The following is a 26,483-nucleotide window of genomic DNA, read 5'->3' as shown; positions in this document are numbered from 1 at the left end:
TAAATACTAGTACTATCTCACTGCTTCTAGAAGAGGCTACACCCTTTAGTACAAACATTACAAATTTCTTACAAGCTCGAACTGTACTGAAATGCAGGTCTCTGGTCTTCAAAAAGCATACTACTAACTAGGATTAGGTTGTTCATCTGAAGTATGTCTACCACCTGTTCCATGTAAGTCTAACCTTTGCTTGGCTTGATACAGCAGTTTATATGCACACTCTCAAATGGGAATCAGTTTTAAATACTGCCAGCTAAAGGAACTTCTGTGGAAGATGTAAGACTAACGTTGACAGCACTTTCACACTGGTCTTTTACTTAACACCATGCAAATCAAACGAGGAATAACAATTTGCATTTTCAAAAAGAAAAGCAGGAACTTTTTAAAGTTAAAGCTTTGCTAATCAGCTTAATTTGATACATCAAAATGCAAGATAATGGTCATATTAGAGTTTGTCCTCCAAAAAATGTATTCATGAGCACTCTAATCATGCCCCCATCCTCCCTTAATCAAGAACAGCACTCATTACACCACATCACTTGAAAAGTAATGCCACACTCCTTCATAACTCTCCAACATACTTTCCATCCATCTTTGTCATCAGATTAGGAGCACTTAGGAGGGAATGTGGTAAATGTCACAGTAATGGCAGCATGCTGCTGTCTTTTGCATGCATGTTTACTCAAGTCACTGTCCATTCAAAAAGCGGAAAGTTAAGGAGAACTTGATTAAGGGTGATGCTACATGCAAAACCTGACATGGTCATGTCTGTGACTTAAGGGCTGCAAAATGTAAACATTAACTTGAGCATTAACTAAACTCTTGCAAAGCACATTCATGTATTCTGTGTATTTTTCTGTTGTTTTGTGCCATTCTGCAGAAAAAAACAACTAAATAACATTAAATAAGCAAATATGTACCCGTTTTTTAAATATGACTTTTCTACATTATGTATAGCCTAGCAACTGTTCCTGTGCTGTAGAATATTTGGTTTTATCTTTATTTACACTTTAATCTCTACAACAATCCCATTTTTAGATACTACAATCTCTTAGTACCAGGTAATACACCCATCTAAGGCCAGTTATTTTGACCGCATGCTCACCTAGAATTCTTGCTAGCTCTACAAAGCAGTACACCTCCTTATGAAGGCATTTCCTTGACTATTTTGTGAAGTATCTCCAAACAATTGCTGCATTATTCATCTCTTTGCGAATACTCTGAATTAGGGCAACAAGACAAACTAGAGAAGAAGTGTGCTGATACCCAGTATTAAATTAGGGACAGGCAACAGCTTTCAAATAGAAAATAGAAAATAAGAACATGGAATGGAGATAAGCCAAAATGCCATGTAATGCTACTTATACTGTTCTACAGGACAATAAATCAGGGGCAAAGCCAAAAATAATCACGGACACTGTTTTAAAAAATTGGCAAATTAAACTCAGAATGTAGACAAAAAAGGGAATTATACTGACTTTATTCTAGTGAGAGTAAAAGAAGGATGCAACTGCAATGGTGATTGTCACTGTTTTTCCGCAAAATGGCAAGTTTTGCTACAAAAAGGGCAAACTTTTGAAGAAAAATCACATACTTAATTGCAAACCAGGTACACTCATGAGGCATTATGGTTATAAGAGCAACAGTTACTTCTATTTTGTGCTCATACTCTCTCTCTTTCTACCAATAACATAGACATGAGAAACACAGACAAGTGGTCTCCTTTACCACTCCAAGTCATGACTTTAGCAAGGTAATGCTAAGCAAAGATATAGATAGTTTATCTATCTATCTATTTATCTATCTATCTATCTATCTATCTATCTATCTATCTATCTATCTATCTATCTATCTATCTATCTATCTATCAACTTATCATTTGTTGAGCAGGCTAATTCCACTAGGATACTGGTCTCTTTTCAGGGGAGACATAGGATGGTATTTCTACTACTAGGGGAAATTTGGTTAGGGCATCCAGGATGCCATGAGATTTTTTTACATCCACCTGAGCTCCCACCAAGTCAAGCCGATGGGGCTTCAGTTTAATAACTCATCCAAAGGATGCCTGCTAGCTTGTTTTCTTGAAGTGATTACTTTGTGACATACATCACCTGGATAATGACAGGCAAGACAGCAATCACAGCCACTCCTTCACTCACCTTTCTGGTACGCTGTTCTCAGCAGTCTTTCAGTTTCTGTCTCACAGCCAGAAATTTCTAATTAATATTGCTTTCTCCCATGACTTGTTTCTACCTGGAACTATTAACTCAGTTTAGAATTAGTCCACCACAGCTCACTAAGGCTTTTCAATTAGAAAACAAAAATGCAAAAGTAACCTTCACCCTTCTGAATACGTAGCTCTATTCATATGTGTATTATCTTACTGTTAGATGTGGTAAGGGGCCACATAACACTGGTACACATTATGACTTGGTCATAAAGCCTCCTCTGTCTTCAGACAAAATGTCCTTCCATAGTCATGAACATGTAGGAATTGCTGGTATACACCTGATATACAATCTCCTCAGGCTGTCTCATTACAAATCCTACATCAGGTAAGCAAAACTCTAGAAAAGGCTGAAACACGCTCTCTAAAATTTCAAGAATGCGGTTTCCCAAGAATAATTATTTACTGTCTGCCTATTTTAGAAAATAATTTGTGCATAGCATTCACATTAGTTTTTGTTTGCTTTCACAATGGCATTCTTTATCAAAACTATTCAGAATTGTACTACTCCAAAAGCAGGAAACCATTAATATAAAAGTATGTGCAATTAGAAAATGCAATCCCTCAGGAATGTAGTGATTTTTTTAAAAAAAAAAATATTTCAATCAGACTATAGTGAAAGACATCACTTAAAGATTACACTTAATACTTCAATTAAAAGGATAAGACAGAAGAGGATCTAAAAAAGGCACTTTATCCTTCAAGCAACTGTTGTACAAAAAAAAGAGACTGTCCTTTCTGAAAAAGATTTAAAAAACTTACCCGACTTCCTTTCTCTGGGATACATTTGCAGCCCTGACTACAGTCTCTTCCTTCACATGGCCCCTGGTAAAATTTCTTATTTCCCTGATGGAACAGAAATAAAGTAAGATCAATTAACAGTGTTTCTTTTCCTCTAACTTAACAGTTACTCATGGTTTCAATTTTACATGAAGCATAAATACATTTTTAGAATAAAATGAACAAAATCAGTTCACTTAGGGGGTACACCACAAAAAGTCATTCACCTTTTTTGACTCAGTGGTGTACAGGTTTCATTTCTGACTGTGACATTTGTGATTAAGTTTCAAAAATGACTTCAGATCCTTGTAATACAGTCAGAAAGAAAAAAAAGATAAAAATGGTAATTCCTCCCAAAATTTCCTTTTTTAAAATGATATTGGCGGTAAGGGAGTGGTTATAAAAATGAAAAGAAGTCATTCCATACAACCAGCACATGAGGCAGTTGAAAAGTATGCAGGTACTAGTGAAACTGTCCTCAATCTACAGCAAAAGAAAAGAGAATGGTTCTCTCCAGATTCATGTAACTGCAGAATAGTTCGCAAATACTACAACACTTGTATGATTACACTTCTTTTAGTACCACCATTAAGCACCCTCACTCTGCATGGAATAACTGGCATGATCACAGCTGGCTGTACAACTTAGTGAAAGTCCCTGAAGTACTGTACACTGTGAATGCTGCTACAAAAGCAGAAGTAAACACGTACTGTATTCAAGATGATAAAATGCTAATTACAAAAATAATTGAAGTGAATGTCAACTTTGACAGTGCCAACTCCCTATTTGCTTTTTTTTTAAATATGTATTTTGGAACCCTGAAACCAATTGCCACTACTTGTTTACCAGGTCTACTGAATCTGACACACTTCCCCCAGACTCTTCCCAAACACATAATTAGGACAGTGAATTGCATGAGGCACCTCAAGACAGCATTGTAAATGCTGATGATGAGGATTTTTTTGTTCATGCCAGAGGTTCTCACCCCCATGAACAATAAAATCAATAGAGTAGTTCCATCTTTGCTTAAATGTGAAATGCTATAAAGATTAAAGAGGTGAAAAGCAGTTGTCATATTGAGCATCTTATTAAATAAAATCTTGAAAATGTACTTAGAAGATATTACTTTAAAAAGTGTCTTTTGTTGTTGTGTCTTTTGGCTTTTCCCAGTTAGGGGTCGCCATAGCGGAACTCTGGTCTGCTAATGATTGGCAGTAGATTTTTACGTGCCGAGTTGCCGGCCCTGATGCACAACCTTCAACGAAGGTACGCCCATTCACGCATGTCTCCACACAGAAGACGCTCTAGCTGAGAATCAAACAGGACAACGTCTTACTGTGAGGTGACTTTAAAAAGTGTCTAAAATGTGAAAAAAGATTTCCTGAAAAATGTATTTACTGAAATGTACCAATATTTTTCAAACAGATCAATAGTAAACAAAATCCCTTTCTTTCCTGCATAGCTTGTCATGCCTTTTCTACGCTTCTTCCACCTCAGGTTTTATAAAAACTGTACAAAACAAGATATGATTGTAGTCCTGAAGTATGGAGTTTAGCATTGCAATTTACCACTAACATGCTCTACTCTTCCCCTGCGGATCTACATGTTTTTGTCAATAAGTGTGACTATAGAGAGTATATGCATATTTTATAGTTGCAATATCTAACAGATCAGCCTAAGTAAACCACTCAGTAGAAAGAGCTGTGTAAGAAAGGATGTATATTTACTGCTCATTAGACTGTGTCAATATTGTACCCAGTACCTCTAATGTAAGTCATGTTCACTTCCACTTCTTGCAACTTAATTTATTTATTTAACTTGTTTGCATTCACTGAAAATGTCTGACTTGTCTGACTGGACTATGCAAGACCCCTTTTCAGCAGAAGCCCGAAGAGAAAAAGATCTACAATAACAGACTTAAATAAGACATGATCACTGATACTGAAACTGGTGGTGCAGTACAAATTCAAAAATGTTCCCAGTACAAATTAAAAAAATATTCTAATACAAAGATTAGTAGTGAACTTGAGAGAATGTACAAACACATTTGGCAATAATAAAGTCCCCAGGGAAATGCACTGTAAAACCTTATTCCCCGCTAAGGACAGATCTGAACCAGAAGGGCTCTATGTGAGCATCAGACCTAGTATAAGACTATATGATAAGGGGTGCACCAATACTTGTAAACAAATCTAGGCACCTTGCCAGAGAAATGGGTGAAATTGATTAGAATGCTGACAATTAAATTTATGAAGTCTACTGGTAAAAATACACTATTCAGCTAATAAATAAATACATACATATTCAAATTAATGTGGCAGCTCCACAACACAAACACACACACACACACACACACACACACACACACACACACACACACAAACACACACACACACACACACACAATATACACTAAAAAAAAGAAAAGAAAAACAGAAAGCATGCTAAAACTTTGAAAATGCTAAACTATGCTAAACATTGAATGCTAAACTAAAACTTTGTAAGATAAATAAACCACACAAAAAAAAGACAGGGAATTCATGAAGGCACCATGATGTCTACATCTTCATGTATGTCATAGAACTGTTTTGTTATTCAGCAACAGCCCTAACACAGTGGTGAAGGCTGCTCTAGCATGAAGGTATGCAGTATCATGCAGGGCCATGCAGAATATTAATTAGGCAGTCAAGGGGAGGGGCATATTCTAACGGAGATGTGTACTTTCTCCCCTGGATATGCCTTCAGAAAGACATCTACAAGGTGAGCATCAGCACAGCTGGACCACCTGGTTGTGGTATTGAACACGGCTAAAAATTTGTTTTCAACTACCTATCACAGTTATGGCATGGGAAATGAGGGTGAGGGACCCACTAGAAACCAGGGATAACACATCAAATAAGTATCATAACAACACTAACTTCAGGACAGGGATCAGGACAGGAGTTAACGACTAGACAGCAGGGTTAATTCATCAATGAAGTGTCATAATAGTACCAATTTCAGGACAGGAACTGGGGGGGGGGTGGAGGGAAAAAAGAAGTTATGTACCTACCATAACGTTCCATGTTAGTTGTCTTCATCTCACCTTCCTTCTTGCAGGTTGGGTTCGGAGCCAATCCTCGGCTCTGACTTGGCCATCTTCAATAGCTAGAGAGCTGTTTACTGGCTCGAGGCTACCCCTTATCCCATAATGCCTAGCGATAGCTACCCAGATCTCGTTTGAAATAGCTAACTCCAGACATAATAAGAGAATAAACCAGTCAAAATAATTAGTTGACTATACCTGCCATAATCTCTAAGTCAATAGAGAAAAAACAACAGAACACACAGCCAGTGAAACAGGAACTCCTCTCAGTCCACTAGGACAGGGGGATGGAGGGTGGGACGCAAGAAGGAAGGCGAGATGAATACAACTAACATGGAATGTTATGGTAGGTACATAACTTCTTTATGTTAAGTTGTCTATCTCGCCTTCATTCTTGCTGGTTGGGACAGTGCTCCTAGCACCTAACATCCTGGGTGGCTCAGTGGAAAAGACTCTTCAGAACAGTGGAACCAAATTCAGCTCTGCTCCTGGAGACCATACTTAGCTTGTAATAAGAAATAAATGTATGAGGGTTTGCCACGTGGCAGCTGCACAGATAGAATCCATGGGCAACCTGGACTGGAAGGCTACAGAGGTGGCCATGGCCCTAGTAGAATGACCTTTCGGTTTAACAGGTAACTCTTCATTCCTTAACTGATAAATGAAGGTAATAGTGTGTGATAACCATCTCGACAAGGTTACCTTGGAAACTGGGAGACCTTGTTTGTCTAAGGCATAAGAAAGGAATAATTGGTCCGATTTCCTTATTTCTTTCGTTCTGTATAGGTAAAAACGCAATTGTCTATGAACGTCCAATTGGTGTAGTTTGTACTCTGCCTTGTTGGTATGATTAGGGAAAAACAAAGGAAGATCTATAGATTGGTTTAAATTATTTTCTGAGCAGACTTTAAGAAGAAACAAGGGATTAGTCCTCAGAGCAACCCTGTCCTTATGAAACACCAAGTAGGGAGGACGAACGCATAGTGCATGAAGTTTGGAGACACATCTGGCTGAAGTAATAGCTACCAAAAAGAGTGTCTTCCAAGATAGAAACTTGATAGAGCAGGATGCTGCCGGTTCAAAAGGGGGCAGAATTAAGGAAGTTAGGACTAAATTAAGGTCCCAAGGAGGAGGGGGATCTCTCACTGGAGGCTTAAGAAGAGATGTCCCTCTCAAAAAAGCTTTACAGAGCTTATGAGACATAATGTTAGAATTAGACAAGCCAACATGAAAGTTAGAAATGGCCGCTAATTGTACCCTGATTGTAGCAGAAGCAGACCCGGAGTGAAATAGTTGTGCTAGAAATTCCAGAATTATGTGGACTGGGGCTGAAAAAGGATCCACATTCCTAGCCTCTGCCCAACAAGAGTAACGTTTCCAATTGCTAGCATACATTTTCCTTGTTGTAGACTTATGAGAGGAGACAATAATCTCACGGACTGCTGGGGAAATGCTAGGAAGCCTGGCTAAGGTTGGAAGTGGAGCAACCAAGCTGTGGGCTGGAGAGTTTGGAGGGATTGATGTAACCCGCCTGACTGATGAACCAGGAGGTCTGGAATTGGGTCCAGAGTCCAGGGCTGATCGAGAAGGTAATGGTGCAGGAACGGGAACCATATCTGTTGAGGCCAGTAGGGGCCAATGAGGATCATTTTGCAACCCAACGATATTGCTTTCTCTATAAGTTTGGGTATCAGGGGAAAGGGAGGAAAGGCATAAAGAAGTCCCTGGGGCCAATCGTGGACTACAGCGTCTCTGGGAATGCAAACCTGAAGCGGAAGAAGGGAGAAGTAGTTGCTGCATTTGCTGTTGAAGGGGGTGGCAAAGAGATCGCAGCAAGGCTGTCCCCATTTGTGGAAAATAAGATTTGCATCTTCCTGATTCAGAGACCACTCATGAGGCATGATGATAGCTTGGCTGAGTCTGTCTGCAATGCCATTGGATCTCCCAGGGATGTGTGTCGCAATCAGAAAACATTGGGAGGAAATCACCCACTGCCAAAGTCTGAGTGCTTCTCGACACAGGGGGTAGGATCTGGTTCCACCCTCCTTGTTGATGTACCACACCACTGACATGTTGTCCGTTTGGATAGCAATGGTCCCAGAAGACAGAGAGTCTTGAAGGGCTTGCAACACCAGGAGCACAGCTCTCATTTCTAGAAAATTTATGTGCAGATGGTACTCATGAGGTTGCCAAGTGTCTTGGACTGTCCTGACCAGATAATGCCCCCCCCACCCTATCAGGGTGGCATCTGTCGTCACTGTGCCTACTGGAGGGGGGTTGTATGAACGGTCTGCCCTAAGTAACTAGTGGAGAGACCATCCACCAAGAAAGATGTCTTTTGCATGCATCCGTGATCAGGATCATGTGAGTCATTGTAGCTCTTGGAAAGACCACTGCGTGAACAGAAGCCACTGAAGAATTCTCATATGAAAGTGCGCTAGTGGGATTAGAAGAATGGCTGCTGCCATGGAACCCAGAGTTTGAAGGACATACCTGACTTGGATCCTTTTGCTCTGCATTAGAATTTGTACTTGCTGATGAACTGCGGACACCCTTTCTAGTGGTAGCCTTGCAAACATATTCCTTGTGTCTAAGTCTGCTCATATGTAAGTGATAGATTGACAGGGCAACAATGCAGATTTTTCAAAATTTATTGTAATGCCTAGCTGGGTACAGATTGTAATTGTGTAGTCCCGTGCTTGTAGGAGTTGATGCCTGGTGGTAGCAGTGAGGAGCCAGTCATCTAGATATGGAAACACCTGGAATCCTTAATGTCTCAGGTGAGCCTAGACCACTGCCATACATTTGATGAACACCCTGGGGGCTGTGGTGAGACCAAAGGGCAGAGCTCTGAACTGATAATGACTGGCCCCCAGCTGGAAGTGAAGATATCTCCTGGAGCGCCTGTCCATCTTGATAGGGTAGTATGCATCCTGAAGATCTATTGAGCACATCCAATTGTCCTGACCCAGAAAGGGTAGAATGGACTGTAGTGTGACCAACCGAAACTTTGTTCTTTGTACAAACCTGTTTAGTCTGCTGAGATCCAGAATCGGTCTCCAGTCCCCTGTCTTTTTTGGTACTAAAAAGAACCTTGAGTAAATTCCGGATCTGTGCTGGTCTGCCGGGACTTCCAGGATGGCTCTTTTTTCTAGCAGTTTTGAAACTTCTATCACTGCTTGCTCCTTCAGATTGGGTGGAACATCTGTAAGAGTATTCCTTGACTGTAAGGGGGGTTGATGGAAGGGAATTTTTTAACCTCCGGATATAATGGACAGTACCCATCTGTCTTGTGTTAAACTTTGCCAGGTCCTTTGGATACAGTGAAAGTCTTCCCCCGACTGCCTCCAGAGGTGAGCAGCCGGGCAAACCTTCAGGGATGCTGGAAGGGCTCGTCAGAGAAAGATTCTCTGTTGCTCTGGTTCTGCGGACCCCCTCTGCCACGAGGGTGGCATCTATTATTATTGTTTCCCCCTCTGCCTCTGGAGAAAAATCACTACGTGTGTCAGGCAAGGCTCCCTGAGATTTACAGAACCACATCTTCCCACTCTTCTGACCCTTGAGGTAAGGTCTAGAGGGAGTGGAAAAATGGACTCCCACGGCAGGGAGAGTCTTGCCTTCTTGCTCACACCTAGTCAAAGTGTCTTTCACCTGTGGTCCAAAAAGAAAGGAACCATCAAAGGGGGTGTTGGTGAAGGATGCTCAATAGGGTTCCGCAAAGATACACAGTACCGTACCTGCGGCTTTACTCGCCCCATCGGCTGCATAGGAAATGAGCCTCATGGAGGAGTTAACTACAGAATTGTGTCGCTAGCTGGGAAGCTACTTTGGCTTGTGCTCCCTCACCTGCTGGATCTTGAAGGGTATCTCCAAGCACTTTAAGGAGATCCCCTTGAAGTCGGGCAAAATGACATAGGTAGTTCAGTGACCTCATGGAGAAGGTCGCTGAAGTCAACATTCGCTTCCCATATCTGTCCATCGTCCTAGACTTCTTGTTAGGGGGATGGACAGACGAAGAGGTCTCTGCTAACTCTTTTTTGGTGGCTGCTGCTACCACCATGGCATCAACAGGAACACCTTTAGAAAGGAATTGCTTATAATGGGGTGCTGTAATGAATTTACCAGGTCTCCTCGGAGTTGGTTCCACTGTATCTGGAGCTGACCAAGCCTTTTGAGCCACCACTGCCATAAGTGGATCGAAAGGCAGAGAAACCCAGGAGGTGGAAGGTCGGGAACCGAAAGCATCCAGAAATGCAGACTCATCCTCAGTGGGGGCTAGGGGATTCCAGTTCCCCATCTGCTTAAGCATTTCCAGGATGTCTGAAAAGGAAACATCTTCAGAGGGGGATCTCGGGGACCCTTCCGAATCATCTAAGTTTGTATCAGAAGTGACAGACTCGGGGGAGTCAATGTGCTTCTTCTTACACTTTTTCTTCCAAGGGGGCTCCTCTGAGTGATCAGGAGAGGCCTCAGAAGAGGAGGAAACACCCAATGGGGTGTCCTGGAGCATTGGTTCCCTATGCTTAGGGTCTGGAGGAAGAGAAGAGGCTGGCACAGGCACTACGGGGGACAGAGTCGGTGGGGCTGAAAGTGGAGCTGACTCAGAGGACAGCACACTCCGCATGACATCAAAGGCATCCCTGCCACCAGGCAAAGAAAGGTCTGGTTCCGAAGAAATAGGAATCTTTCTCCGCACCGAGGGGGAAAGCTCCGAGGCCGATGTTGGAGCTGAGCTCACCTGCGCCGAAGCTCCGAGAGGGAGAACGGAGTGGGCAAAGGTCCGATGCCACTCGCCCCCTCAGAGCCGACGAGGGAGCCACGGCGCCCAGATCCCTCGATGGAAGGTACCACCGAGGGAATCGGAGCCGACGTCGAAACCGAAGGAGATAGAGTTATCGGAGCTGACGGATCCACTACTCGAACCCAAACAAACTCCGGCTCCAAACTCATTGAAGTCAGAGGAGGAACATCAAGAGAAGTGGACAGAGCTGATACCTGCTGAGGAGGGCTGGACAACAATTTAGCTAGTGCCTGCGACTTTAGCAACCTACTGACCACTCTCTCCACATCATGATCCGACAGCCTAGAGCATCGAGAGGAGTGAGAGGATCGGTGACTACACTCACTTTGAAGTAAAAGAGACCGAGGAACCAAATGTACAGACTCTAAGGAAGGGGACCTCAGCCTCTTGTGGCTCCGCGATGGCTCCGAAGCCTCTGATGGAGCCGACGGGGAGGTTATCTTTTCGGTGCCAGCCAGAACCGACGTAGAAGGAAAGTCCTGTACCGAAGTCAGCTCTGAAATTGGAGCCGATGGCTTAGTGGATTTAGGGGATTTCACTGGCTGTGAACTCTTGGCCGGTGAATCCTGGGGTTTTAACAGACCCCTAAGAATCAAGTTATTCTTATGCTCCTGCAGGACTCTTGGAATAAAGGCATGACAAACAGAACAAGAGTCCTGCAGGTGCACAGAGCCTAAACAGTAGATGCAAGAAGTGTACCCATCTGTCAGAGACATTTTCTGGCAGCATGAGTCACACTTCTTAAACCCAGAAACCTTAGCTTCCTTGGACATGCTGTACTGGAAAAAAGGAAAACAACCAATTCAACCAACAATAAGATAAACAATATTCAGTTCTACAAAAAAGCACACCTACTGAAAAGGCACACAAGTACTATCTAGAAAGGATATAGATAAAGGTTTTTTTTTATTTTTTTTTTCTAAAGATAATAGGATAGCCTCTAAACGGCTAGCCTATAAGAAAAAAACAGTAGGAAAGCCTCTAAGTTAAATGGCTAACCAGGGGAAGGGGGGAGGGGTGGGGAGAACTCTCTAAGTTAAACGAGTTCTACAAAAGGGATACTATAGAATAAACAGTTATCTACAACAGTAACAACACTATCGCTAAAAATAAAACAGAAAAATATACTAGAAGAGTTAAATTCTAGAGAGAATTTACACAAAATAACACTATACAAGCCTGAGCCAGAAAAACGACACCTCGCAGCTGAAGCAGCAAATGAGATCTGGGTAGCTATCGCTAGGCATTATGGGATAAGGGGTAGCCTCAAGCCAGTAAACGGCTCTCGTGCTACTTGAAGATGGCTGAGTCAGAGCCGATGATCGGCTCTGAACCCAACCAGCAAGAATGAAGGTGAGATAGACAACTTAACATCACTAGATACTAGGGATAGTGAAGTGCCATAATGGCACCGACATCAGTAAGATAAGGCAATACACTAGTTAGCAGGGATATCATATCAGGAAAGTGCCATAATGGCACTGACTTCAGTAAGGGGATGGGGGAATACAAAAGTTACCAGACATAACACATCAGTGAAGTGCCATGGCACCAACATCAGTATGGGGAATGGAGAGGAAATGTTAGACACCATGAATTTCCACCTTTAAGTGCCATAACAGCATGTAAAGCAATATGGGAATTCAGGGTGGAGTGTGACAATGCTAGACATCAGAGAGTCTGCAAATGTGCTATAACAGCATGTAAATTATTATGGTGATCAGGGATGGGGGGAAAACCACAGGAGGACAGGCAAGTCAGGGTCAAAGATATGGGGACTCTGGTGCGTGTGTGTGTGTGTGTGTGTGTGTGTGTGTGTGTGTGTGTGTGTGTGTGTGTGTGTGTGTGTGTGTGTGTGTGTGTGTGTGTGTGTGTGTGTGTATGAGTATCTGTATGTGTGTAGGAGAGTGACTCTGGTGGAATACCAGATCAGCAGTTTACTACTGAAATGTGCAGACATTACAGTTGCATAAGTAAACTTATCATATTAGTAGACATATGAATGATCACTACTGTAGTAGCCTTAGCTATACAGGTTACATCCTACGAAGGATATAACAGCCGAACAGCTTCTAAAGCTTTAGGGTACCTTCCATGCACCCAAACTGTCAGGCAGCTCAAGCTGAGCTGACTAAAAGACTAGCTTGGGTGTGAAGCCCGTCAGTGCTTTCCTGTCAACAGAAAAAGGGAGACTGAGATGTGAAAGGGCAATGCTAGGAACAACAAAAAATAAATATCCACACCCTGGCAAAAAAGCACACCAGAAAACAAGGGGGATTGAGCGACGGAGTGGCTACTGGAGCAGTGATCATTCAAACATCTACTGTTATGGTCAGCTTACTTATACAACTGCACTATGTTCATCATATTGATCACAGCTGCAGTAACTTTAGCTATGTGAGTAGATTACCCTAGCTAACTACATTTGGGAGGTGGAAGAACAAGAGTCCAGAAGCCCCTGCAGCATGGTCCTAGCAAAGCTTGACCTAGAGAAGAAATCAAGCTTATAGTGTCCTGTAAAAGTATGTACATAGAACCAAATAGTAGCTTCTAGAATACTTCTAAAATCTAATGCTTTCCAAAAAGTCATAGATGAAGCCAAGCCCCTGACCCTGACTGGAATAGTTTTCCCTATGTTGAGTATAGCAAAAGGTAATAGCCTTAGACAACCATTTGGAAACAGTCTGTTTTGACACAAGTTGTCCCTTCCTCTTACCTTCACAATAAATGAACGATTGCTCTGAATATTTCTAAAATGTAACCCTGTCAGGATGGTCCATGGACATCCAAGGTATGGAATATTCTTTCTCCACCATTTTTAGGTCCAGGAAAGAAATGGGAAGATGAATAGTTAAGCTTAGACTAGACTCAGATGCCACTAAAAAGGATTTGTTCTCAAAGAAACCCCTGACGCTATGGAAAATGAGATGGGGTTGACTCACCATAAGAGCTTGCAATTCAGAAACCCTCCTTGCAGAGGTCAGAGCAATCAGTAAAACAGTTTTCATGTTAAAACCTCAGGTTATCCAGGTTAACTGGTTGAAATGGAGCAAGTGTTAGCTTCTCTAGCACAAAATTAAGATTCCAATCAGAGGACACTGTTTTTTTTTTTGGTGGCTTCTTATGCAAAACCCCTTTCAAAAACATGTTGGCATGAGCCTGAATTGAAAGAGGATACACAGGCAGACATGCTGAAATGGCTGATAAAGGAATCTTGACAGAGGAATAAGAAAGGCAACAGGATAACTCAAGACAAATATTGCAAAACAACAGAACAACTAGCCTTGAATGGGTGCTGATTATGTTGTCGGCACCAACTAGAAAACCATTTTCCATTTGCTAATATATGATTTTTTTCAGTAGAAGGTTTTCTTGACTCTGGTACCTGCTGCACATCCTCAGTAAACAGGTGGCAAAAAGAAATTAAGTCCATATTATCTAGGTACTTTTATCCCTCCTGAAACTGCTCCCCAAGCAAAGTCCAAGGCATCTGTGGTGACTGCTTTGCAGCAGGGAGAGAGAGAACAGGATACCTGTATTTAACTCATTCCCTCCAGAACAGCCCTTTGGAGTGTGTACCTTTAACTCCCAGTGGGTGTGGCTTCAGCTTTTAAAAATGAAGTTATTATCTTAGAGTTCTAACTAACAGTCATTGACAGAGGCCATATAGCAATACAGTTGTGGACATCTGTTGTTTCTGACAAATAATTTCTCTTCTGGCAAACCCCAGCATAGGGATTTGAAAATATAAAGGGTGCTGGTGGTGGAACCAAAGAGATTTCGGATACCATCATATCTTTCTCATGTGGCATCTTTCCAGGGATACATGAGAATCATAAATGCCATGAGACCCAAAATCCTGAGGTATTCCCTCAAAGTGACCAAAGTCTGAGTGGAAAACCTTAGAAATGATAAAGCTAGAGATCTGTGTTTTCCTGTGGAAGAAAAGCTCTTTGAACTAAGGTATCTAGCTGACATCACAGGAGCAAAACCCTGTGTTAAGAAGTTCTCTTGGAATCCCAGCTTGTGTAAAAGATCTGTCACTCAAGACAGAGACTCCTGATATTTCAAAAAGACTCTGCAATAACAAGCAAGTCATATAAATCTAGAAAAGTGTGGATACGCTGTAGCCTGTACTGAGTTATAATTGAACCTAAAACAATGAGTAACAAGGACACACAGACAAACCAATCAGTAAAACTACAAGAAAAACCTAGCCAAGCTATATTTTCCACTGTGTGATTCCTTAAAATCTCTAGTATTAGAGATAACATGGGATATATGCAAATGACCTCTTAAGGACATCAGGTGTTTCAGATATATGGCAGTTCTGAATACCCATAACTTTCTTTCCTTTTTAAGTCTGTTAAAGAGAATTCAGGCCAATAAAGTCAAACTCCACTAGTTGTGGACATGCATATTTCAGCCTTCTTATGGCCTTGTCAGCACAGCATAAGTGGAATGTTTGGCTAACATTTGGAAACACAGGGTTGTCGTACCCAGCTGATGTCCATAACTATTAGAGTACCTTCAAAATATCCCAACTAATATACTAAATTACTGTTTAAGTCTGTTATGGACAAATTTAGACTAATAAAGCCAAGTCCTACTAGTTCCTTTTTAAAACTGTTATGGACAAATTCAGGTCAATAAAGACAAACCTAACTAGTCTTTTTTTAGTTGGGATATTTTGTGGGCATCAGCTGGGTATGACAACCCTGTCTTGCCAAATGTTAGCCAGTTCATTTATGCTGTGCTGAAATATGCATGCACACAGCTAGTGGGGTTTGGCTTTATTTGCCTAAATTTGTTCATAAAGGAAAAAGACATGGGCATTCAGAACTGCCATATAGCCAAAAAGTACAGTTTTATACCTACCATAAATGTAGATGTCCGATAGGTATGCATCTGCAGTCATCACATATGGGTTGTCCTGCCTCAGGCAGCTCGGCCGGATTCCAAAGTCTGGGTCAGCTGATGTCGCCTCCCCAGCCGACGCCATCTTCCTCAGTTTTTCTTGCCCCAGATGCCAGGTGCCCTCTAAGGAAGGCTAAATTTGGAGAAATGCAATAAAAATGCAAACATGCACAATAATATATATATATATATATATATATATATATATATATATATATATATAAAAAAACAAATACACCACAATAGATTCCCCCAGCTAGCTATAAGAGGGTAAGTACCCAAGAATACCACAGAGGGGAAGGAGGGAGGGTAAACCTGACTGCAGATGCATACCTATCAGACATCTACATTTATGGTAGGTACAAAACTGTACTATGTCCTTCAAGGATGCATCTGCAGTCATCACATATGGGTAGAATACCATAGCCAATCTGGGGGTGGAGGAACTAAGAAAAGGATGGTGTAGCTAAGATACCCTGCAGGATAGCCGTAGCAAAGCCTGCTCTGGATCTGGAATATAAAAGTAAATTTTAATGCTTGGCAAATGTATGCACGGAGCTCCATGTGGCAGCTTCTAAAATGTCCTTGGTAGCCACCCCTCTTAAGAAGGCTGTGGAGGTGGCTGTGGCTCTCGTGGAATGAGGTCTAATGTTAGTTGGTACAGTCTTTCCATGAAAGGAGTAACAAAAGCGAATGCAATTTCCTATCCATTTTGAAATTGTCTGTTTGGAAATTGCTTTTCCTTGAGTACCAGGAGCATATGCTACCAACAGCTGGTCAGCTTTTCTGAAACCTTTAGTTCTGTCCAAGTAGTAGCGCAACTGTCTGTGAATGTCCAGGGTGTGCAGAAGTTTCTCCCCTTTGTTTTGTGGATTTGGGAAGAAGGTAGGCAAGTGAATGGCTTGGTTTAATGAAACCCTGGATACCACCTTTGGCATAAATGTAGGATTAGTTCTCAATGAAACTCTGTCCTGATGAAAAATAATGAATGGCTGTACTGCCATCAGGGCCTGCAACTCCGAAACTCTTCTTGCTGAGGTTATGGCCAGAAGGAAGGCAGTCTTCCATGAAAGGTACTGTAGATCTGCAGATGCTGCTGGTTCAAAGGGAGGCAGCGTCAGTTTTTCCAACATGAAGTTAAGGTCCCAAGCAGGTAGAGGTGGTTTCCGAGGAGGTTTGATGTTTTTGATTCCTCTTAAAAACTGTCTTAGGAGAGGATGAGAGAAGACAGGTGGATCAGTATTGTACTCTGCTGAAATTGCTGAAGCATGAATTTTAATAGAAGAGTAAGACAGGCCATTGTGGAACATTTCTGCCAAATATTCCAGGATATGTGCCATGTTCATCACTGTCGTATCCAGGCCCTTTGTGGTGTTCCAAATGAGAAATCTTTTCAATTTTGCTGAATATGCCTTTCTTGTGGAAGGGCGGCGAGCTTCCATAATAATATCCTTCACTCTCTGGGATAGCTTATCCTGAGGAGGAGTCAAGGTATTCTCCAGGCTGTCAGTTGCAAGGTTCTCAGGTTGGAATGTAGAGTTTTGCATCTGTGCTGTGTCAGAAGAAGTGGCCATAGAGGAAGAGGCCATGGTTTCGTACATGACATGCTCCTTAGCAGTGGGTACCAGTGCTGTCTTGGCCAGTCCGGAGCTATCAGAATTACTTTTGGCTGCTCTGTCCTGATCTTCAGTAACACCTTGGTCATTAATGGAATAGGTGGAAATGCATACACTGTTAGATTTCTCCAGCTGAAAGAGAGAGCGTCCACTTTCCACGCTTGTGGGTGGTATGTCCTTGAGCAGAATTTCTTCAGTTGATGATTTTGGGGGGATGCAAATAGATCTATGTCCGGCATCCCCCAAGATTGTGTTATCTGTAAGAAAATGTCTGGGTGCAGCATCCATTCGTGCGCATCGATGATATTTCTGCTTAAGCTGTCCGCCAGTGTATTGTCTTTTCCTGGCATAAACTGAGCTTGCAGCTGTATATTGAGTTTCAAGGAAAGATCCCATAGTTTCATTGCCAGTCTGCAAAGAGGGTAGGAATGGGTACCTCCTTGCTTGTTTATGTACCACATAACTGTGGTGTTGTCTGTCCTTATTAGTAGGTGGCCTTGATGCAGAAAGATTTTGAAGGCCTCCATTGCATGTATCACTGCTAGCATTTCTTTTTGATTTATGTGCATGCGTAGCTCCTTCTGTGACCACTGTCCTTGAATACCTCTGCCCTCCATGTGTGCTCCCCAACCTAGGTCTGAAGCATCCGTTGTAATAGTTTGGGAGGTTTTTGGCTTTGTGAAGGGCAACCCCCTGTTGGACTGGCTGGCCTGAGCCCACCACAGAAATTCCTTTTGAAGGCATGGAATGAGTGGGATTAAAGCTTCTAAACTGTGACTGTGCTGAGTCCATAAACTCCTTAGGTACCACTGTAGCTTCCTCATATGTAGCCTTGCTTGTGGGATCAAAAGAATACAGGATGCCATGTAACCCAGGGCCTGCAGGATTTTCCTTGCAGTCAGCAGGGTTTGTCTTGTCAGATTCTTGAAGTAATCCGGTAGTTGTCTTTGTTTTTCCTCTGTGAGATAAGCCATTTGGGTGGTTGTATCTAGATCCGCACCCAAAAAGGTTATTCTTTGGGATGGAACAAGTCTTGATTTGTGCATGTTGACTGTATATCCCAAGGCCTGCAGAACATTGATGGCATAATTTAACTCCTTTACCAAAGTTTGTTGGCTGTCCGCTTGTATAAGGCAGTCGTCCAGATATGGGTATATTTGAATCCCCTGAAGTCTGCAGTGTGCTATTACTGATGCCAGGCTTTTCGTGAATACTCTGGGCGCAGTAGATAAGCCAAAGGGAAATGCTGAGAATTGATAATGCTCTGACCCTGCAAGAAATCTGAGGTGTCTTCTGCAACTTTGTCTGATAGGGACATGCAGGTATGCCTCCTTGAGGTCTAGAGTCACCAGCCAAGACCCCTTGCCCAGCATGGGAAGGAGTTGCTGTAGAGTCAGCATTTTGAATTTTGGCACAATGAGATAAGTGTTCAGTGCGGACAAGTCGAGAATTGGTCTCCATTGATTTTCTTTTCTTGGAACAAGGAATAGCCTGGAGTAAAATCCCTGGCCTTGTTCTGAAAGAGGAACTTTTTCTATAGCTTTCATTTGTAGTAAGCTTGAGATTTGTTTCAAAGCCTCTGCCCTTTGATTTGGTGGTAGACTGGGCATGCCTTTTCTTTTTGGCAATGTGTGGAAATGGAACCTGTATCCGTTGTCTATTATTTGCAGTGTCCATTTGTCTTTTGTAATGCTGTGCCAATTTTTTGAGAATAAAGAAAGCTTTCCGCCCAAAGGTGCTTCTAATTGAGCCCTGGTTGGCGGAGTCAAAGTAAAGTCATTGAGTATGTCCTTGTGCAGCAGTTGCAGGTCCTGCACTACCTGTTTGGTTTGGAGGTTGTCATTGACGGCCTCTGTAGGAGCCCCTAGCTTGCCCTCTACCTCTGGCACACCTGTTCCTTCCTCTCTGAAATCTTTCTGTGTCCGGAAAGGACCAATTCTTGGAAGGCCAATTTCTGCTGAATCTTGGTGGTTGGACTTGAAGAAAATCCCAACTGTTTGTACAGATTTTGCCTTTTCCTCAAATTTCTTTAGAACCTCTTGAGCAGTGGAACCAAATAACTTTTGCTTTTCCAGTGGAGCATCCAAAAGCTTAGCTTTAACATGGTCTGGCAGAGATTGTTCCTTCAGCCAAGCATGCCTACGTATAACTACACCTGTCATTGCTGACCTACATGAAGCTTCCAATGCATCATAACCACACTGCAAGAAATGGTTGCTAACCTGCTGGAAATTATGCACCAGATCCTGAAGGGATTTGCGATCAAGGGGTTCAGTAGAAGACAGTTTCTTATGCATTTCTTCTAACAAATACTTTTGGTACTGTATCATATGAAATTGACAATTTAATGCCCTCATGGAAAGAGTGGCAGAAGTATACACTTTTTTACCCCATCTCTCTAAAGCCCTGGACTCCTTTGCAGAGGGGAGTGGGTTCTTAGTAGTAACAGCTGCAACCCCTTTAGGGCCCTGGGAAATAGTTTCAGGATCAGCAGAGTGGGCCTTGTAAAGAAAATTATGTGAGTCCGGGACCCGGTAATACCTATCGGGTTTAACAGGAGCCGGAGGCAGAGTGTCAGGGGTCATACTAGAGTCAGAGTACACATCATCAATGACATTTAAAACAGGAGGGATAGCCAAAGGTCTATGCTGAGGTAAATGAAGAAAAGTTCTTAGTCTTTTTCTGGAATCAGAATATTCCTGGCCCTGCCATTTGAAATGCTCTCTCAGAGTGAAGGTCCTCCCCAAAGGAAAGCTCTTCAGGAGGTGAGGTTGAGGGGATAGATTCCTCTGCATCTGAATCGAAAAGCCTCCTCCTGGTAGTCCGAGTGATCCGAGCCATCCGAGGCCTCCTCTGAGGAGAGGGGATCAGGGGGATCTACCCTCGGCCTTTTGTCTAGAGGAGGTTGGGAGCCCCTGTCCGGATGGGGCTGAGAGCCCCTGATTAAAGAGATAAGGTCCTCTGCCAAGGTTAGGCTCTGGGAACTAGAAGAGGGTCCCTGAGGAATAACCCTGGGAGGCATGGCTTTAGTGTGCTTAGCAGCTTTAGCCCTGGTGAAGGCCTTAATGGACATGGATGCAGGAGGCCTGGCTGCACCACGTGCTGGTGTAGCTTTGTCTAGTGGTATGGTGTCTGAAGCTTCCAAAACACCAGTCTCTGAAGGCAATTCCAAAACCGACTCGGCGGGAGCCTCCGGGGCCGAGGCTGTCGATTGTACTGTTTCAGGGTTCGGAAGTTCCAAGGACTCGGTATCAGCCGAGACCGAGACACTTCAGCCGAAACCGCGGGCTGCGTGTGTTGGTCCTTGTCTTTCCGTTTCTTAGTTAAATGTGAAGTCGGAGTCTCCGACGGCATTTTATAAGAAAAACTAGCCCCAAAAAACTCCTCTGCGAACTCCGACCGACGTCTAAGAGTGCGTCGGTTGAAGGAAGCACAGGCTGAACAGGCCGAGACGTTGTGGTCTGGGCCTAAGCAGGGGAGGCAGTAAGAGTGGAAATCCTTATGAGGTATTTGTTTCCCACAAGTTAAACAATTATTAACTTTATCTGACATCGGCTGAGGCAAGAAAGAGTCTACGGGTACTTAGCTTTTGAAATCTTTGGTTAGCTGAATTACACGAGCTGCCCGACCGGCACTTCCCAACTGCTTCTGCTTGCAAGAAAGACTGGGGAAGATGGCCGGCTGACGCTTTTATACCCCAGACGCTCTGACGTTGGGGAGGCGACATCAGCCGGACCCAGACTTTGGAATTCGGCCGACCGAAGGGCTGCCTGAGGCAGGAAAACCCATATGTGATGACTGCAGATGCATCCTTGAAGGACATCACCTGATGCTCTTAAGAGGTCATTTGCATATATCCCATGTTACCTCTAATAAAAGAGGGTTTAAGGAATCACACAGTTATAACTGGACCTTGACACTTTGTGAACACTCTTGGTGCTGTGGATAGTCTAAAGGGTAAAACAGAGAACTGATAACATGATCCAGACACTCAAAACCTTAAGAAATGTGTGAAGTCTAGGGATGTGAGCATCCCATATTAAGCATCTTTTAAGTCCAGCTTTACCAGGAAACTTGAAAGGGGAAGGAGAGGTAACAGGTTGTGAAGTGACACCATTTTGAATTTGGGTACTATCACATAAAGATTTAGGAAAGAAAGATCCAGAACTGGTCTCCAAGTATTTTTGTGCTTTAGCACTAGAAGCATCCCTGAATAAAAAAACTTTTCCAAACCTGGAAAGGAAGAAAGAATAGTTGTGAAAAATCTTACCATAACCATAAATGTCCTTCTCTTCCATGTTGCAGTATTCTTGATGTGGGATTTCCCACCTCAGACAACCCGTATGTCGGCTCCAATACAAAAGCTTCAGCTTGGCTGCTGTAGTTGCGTGGGACATCACACGCAGGGCTTTAAATGTGATGTCTACATGCACAGACCTCAGAACTTGAAAGTCCAGCAGGACAGGTCGAAATAGAGTAGCAAGTGATGTCAACCATAGGATCAAACAGCCATTTGGTGGTTAAATTGGTCATAGGGTAGGGTATAACCACCAAGAGACCTAAGACAGGTCAATAATGAGAGAGAGAGAGGATAGAAAAGGGGGTTAGGTGGGTGGGAAGGAATATTACAACATGGAAGAGAAGGACATCTACAGTTATGGTAAAATTTTACACTATTATTCTATGTTCTTCTATTCATATGTTGAAGTATTCTTGGTGTGGGAGAGCACCACAGCTTAGATGGAAGGAAGGGAAGATTTAGAAAGTACAGTTTTGTACACTTACCATAAATGTAGATGTTCAAGTGTATTCACTATTGCAGTCATTACATTAGGGTAATCTGCTGGCTGGATGCCCTCAGTCGGCCAGAATATCAAATTCTTGGGTCCTGCGTCGGTTGCTGTCTCCTCTTCCATGACGTCAAGTCTTCAGGGGTATAAAACATGCAGCTGATGCCATTTTCTTTAGTTTTTCTTGCCCTGGATGTCAGGTGCCCTACAAATGGGGAGCAAAAAAAAAAAACAAAAAATATATACACACACACACACACACACACACACACATATATATATATATATATATATATATATATATATATATATATATAAATGCAATTGTAACAACATAAACTTTACCTTCATCTAAAAGCAAATACACCCCAAAGGCTGTAGAATATAGTGAAGGAAAGAGAAGATCTAGAAAAAAGGGGGATGGCGGGTGGGTAACCCAGACTGCAACAGTGAATACACTTGAACATCTACATTTATGGTAAGTGTACACAACTGTACTATGTTCTTCATGTTTCACTGTTGCAGTCATTACATTTGGGTAGAATCCCAAAGCAATGGATGGGAGGCTGGAACTAAATAGCATTAGGAGCGGCTATAAGGCCCTGCAGAACTGCAGTGGCAAAGCCTGCCCTGGACTTAGAGAAGAGAGGCAAATGATAATGCTTTGTAAAAGTATGAACAGAGCTCCAAGTAGCAGCTTCTAGAATGTCTTTGGTTGGCACACCTCTGGGAAAAGCTGCTGAGGTAGACACAGCCCTGGTGGAATGTGACCTGATTCCCTTGGGCACCGGTTTACCATGATGCAAATAGCAAAAACGAATGCAGTGGCTTATCCACTTTGAAATAGTCTGCTTTGAAATAGCCTTCCCCTCTGATCCTGCAGCAAATGCCACCAGTAGCTGCTCAGACTTTCTTAGAGATTTGGTCCTGTTTAAGTAGAATCTTAGTTGTCTGTGTGCATCCAAGGAATGCAGAATCTACTCCCCCTTGTTCTGCAGATTTGGGTAAAAAGTTGGCAGGTGAACAGTTTGGTTAAGAGCCACACTGGATACCACCTTAGGCATAAAGGAAGAATTGGTCCTGAGGAACACCCTGTCCAGGTAAAATGTAATAAAAGGCTCCACAGCCAAGAGGGCCTGTAGTTCTGAAACCCTTCTTGCTAAAGTGATTGCCAGAAGGAAAGCTGTTTTTCCAAGATAAAAAGTTTATATCCGCAGTAGCTGCTGGTTCAAATGGAGGCAGGGTGAGCTTTTCCAACACAAAACTGAGGTCCCATGCAGGAGTTGGTAATCTTCTGGGAGGCCTTACATTTTTGGCCCCTCTAAGATACTGTTTTAGCAGAGGATGAGAAAAGATGGGAGGCTCTGTGTTGTAATGAGCCAAGATGGCAAAGGCATGGATTTTTATTGATGAAAATGATATGCCCTTGTCAAGCATCTCAGTCAAGTATTGTAAAATCTGAGGAATATTTGGCTTTGCTGTGTCAGTCCCTTGTGCTTGGTTCCAAGCACAGAATCTCTTCCATTTATCAGCATAAGATTTTCTAGTACTAGGCCTTCTGGCTTCCAAAATGACATCCATCACAGATTTACTGAGAGGTGTTGTTTGAATAATTACATGATCAGCCATGCTGCCAGGTTCAGAGTTTGGAGCTGATTGTGCAGAATTTGATTGCTCTGCTGAGACAGTAGATGAGGTATTTGAGGCAAGTATCAAGGAGGGAGTTGAGACATATTCCTTAGAACTGGGTGCCAGTGCTGGTGAGGCCAGTCTGGGGGCAAGTAGGATCATTTTTGTTTTTTCTTGTCTGACCTTTAGTAAGACCTTAGGAAGAAGAGGCAGAGGAGGAAAGGCATAGACTGATAGGTTTCTTCAACTGAAGGATAGGGCATCCACTTTCCATGCTTGTCTCTGATAAGTCCTTGTGCAGAATTTGTCCAGTTGATAATTCTGGGGTGAGGCAAATAGATCTATGTCTGGACTCCCCCATTTCTCTGTTATCATGCTGAAGACTTGTGGATCCAGTTTCCACTCGTGAGGGTCCATAAGATTTCTGCTTAGGTCGTCTGCCAGAGTATTTTGTTTTCCTGGCAGGAATTGAGCTTGAAGATGTACTTGGTAAGTCAAGGCTGTGTCCCACAATGCCATGGCTAGTCTGCAAAGGGGGTAGGAATGTCTACCCCCCTGCTTGTTTATGTACCACATAACCATGGTGTTGTCTGTCTTTATCAGTAGTTGTCCTTGATGAAGTAAGTCCTTTTAGGCTGTCAAGGAATTCTGAACAGCTAACATCTCTTTCTGGTTGATATGCAGATGCAATTGTTTAGGGCTCCATATGCACTGAATGCATCTCCCCGCCAGGTACTCCCCAAGCATAGTCTGATGTGTCTGTAGTTAGGGTTTGGTGGCAAGGGGTAGAGTGAAAGACCATCACATGTTCTGGTGACATGTCTCTGCCCACCAAAAAAACTCCTGTTGTAGGCAGGGAATGAGAGGGATCATTGTTTCCAGACTGTGACAATGTTGACTCCATAAACTCTTTAGATACCACTGTAGTTTCCTCATATGCAGTCTTGCATATGGAATTAGTAGAATGCAGGATGCCATGAACCCCAAAGTCTGCAGAATTTGTCTTGCAGATAACTGGGTTTTTGTTGCCATCTGTTTGAAGTAAATAGTCAGTTGCCTTTGTTTGTCTGGCATAAGGTAAGCCATCTGGGCAGTTGTATTCAAGCTTGCACCCAGGAATGTAATCTTTTGAGAGGGTACCAGTTGTGATTTCTTATCGTTTATTGTGTACCCTAGGCATGTTAGAAGCCTTTTTACAAATGCCAGATGTTGAAGAAGAATGTCCTTGTTTTCTGCTTGAATGAGACAGTCGTCCAAGTAAGGATAGATTTGTATGCTTCTTTGTCTGCAAAATGCAATTACTGTTGCCAGACACTTTGTAAAGACCCTGGGCGCAGTAGATAAGCCAAAGGGCAGTGCAAAGATTGGTAATGCATAAAACCAGCCTTGAAGCGGAGGTATCTTCTGCATGATTCCCTTATTGGGATATGCAGGTATGCCTCTTTTAAGTCTAGAGTCACTAGCCAAGTGTTCTTGCCCAGCATGGGCAGAAGCTGTTGCAAAGTCAGCATTTTGAATTTTGGGATGTCCAAGAATGTGTTTAAAATCGATAAATCCAGTATTGGTCGCCAGACATTGTCTTTTCTGGGTACCAGGAACAGTCTTGAGTAAAACCCTTGCCCTTTTTCCTGTTCTGGTACTGGTTGAATAGCCCCCATATCCATGAGGGACGTAACTTGTTTCTGTGCCTCTGCCCATTGATTTTGTGGTAGATCTGGCCAACCGTTTGGAACTGGCAAAGTATGGAAATGAAATTTGTATCCCTGGGATATTATGTTTAATACCCACTTGTCCTGGATTATTAACTGCCAATTTTGAGCATGAAGTGCTAATTTTCCCCCCTAAGGGGGCTGCCAAAAGATAAGTGCTTGGTGATGGCAGAGGGAAGTCATTGAGACTGTTTACTGTAGGGTTGTGCTTTGTTTCCTCCAGATTTGGAGGTAGTGGCACCCCACTGCTTTGACCTGTAAGAACCATGTGATTGGTATCTAGAGCCTTTTGAGCGCCTGGATTTGCCCCATGAGGCTCTGTCGGACACAGGAAAGGACCAATTTTTTGTAGGCCAGTGTCTACTGAATCTTGGTGGCTGCACTTGTAAGAAGTCTTTTACAGTTTGCATAGACTTAGCTTTGTCTTCCATTTTCTTTAAAACCTCTTCTGCCTTATTACCAAACAGAGTATCATGCTGTAAAGGTGCATCCAACAATTTAGTTTTAACATGATCAGGCATATTTTGCTCCTTGAGCCAGGCATGCCTTCTAATCACAGATCCAGTAACTGCAGCCCTGCAGGAGGCCTCCAAGGAATCAAAACCACATTGCAAGGTATGCTTTCCAACCTGTTCTGCTGCATGCAATAATTCCTGTAGTTCTTTATTTTCCACACATTCAGAAATCAACATCATTTTCTGTTTTAATAATCCCATAACATGCTGTTGATATTTAAGCATATGAAACTGGCAGTTTAAGGCCCTAACTGCCAAGGTTGCAGACGTATAAACCTTCTTTCCCCATCTATCCAGTGCCCTGGAATCTCTATCAGAGGGTGTAGGATTCTTAGCTGTTGAGGCCTTTGCACCTTTGAGACCCTGTGAGATAGTTTCAGGGTCAGCAGCAGGATTTTTCAATAAAAATTTGTG

General features: G+C 42.7%; 1 protein-coding gene across 2 annotated transcripts in view; it reads right to left on the bottom strand.

Annotated features, from left to right (window-relative positions):
* The window catches only part of COL4A6 (collagen type IV alpha 6 chain), a 4,024,271-nt gene that overhangs the window by 3,142,364 nt on the left and 855,424 nt on the right, over positions 1 to 26,483 (bottom strand). For both annotated transcript variants that reach the window (XM_044057202.1, XM_044057203.1), the window contains exon 3: positions 2,990 to 3,073. In XM_044057202.1, coding sequence (XP_043913137.1) covers positions 2,990 to 3,073 — 84 coding nt within the window. The remainder of the gene's footprint in view (positions 1 to 2,989; positions 3,074 to 26,483) is intronic.

Source organism: Protopterus annectens, chromosome 15.part0, assembly GCF_019279795.1.
Source record: "Protopterus annectens isolate FY-2018-M chromosome 15.part0, PAN1.0, whole genome shotgun sequence".
In the NCBI taxonomy this organism is placed as follows: Eukaryota; Metazoa; Chordata; order Ceratodontiformes; family Protopteridae; genus Protopterus; species Protopterus annectens.
Note: the sequence above shows the minus strand (reverse complement) of the source record. Positions and strands in the feature narration are given on the sequence as shown.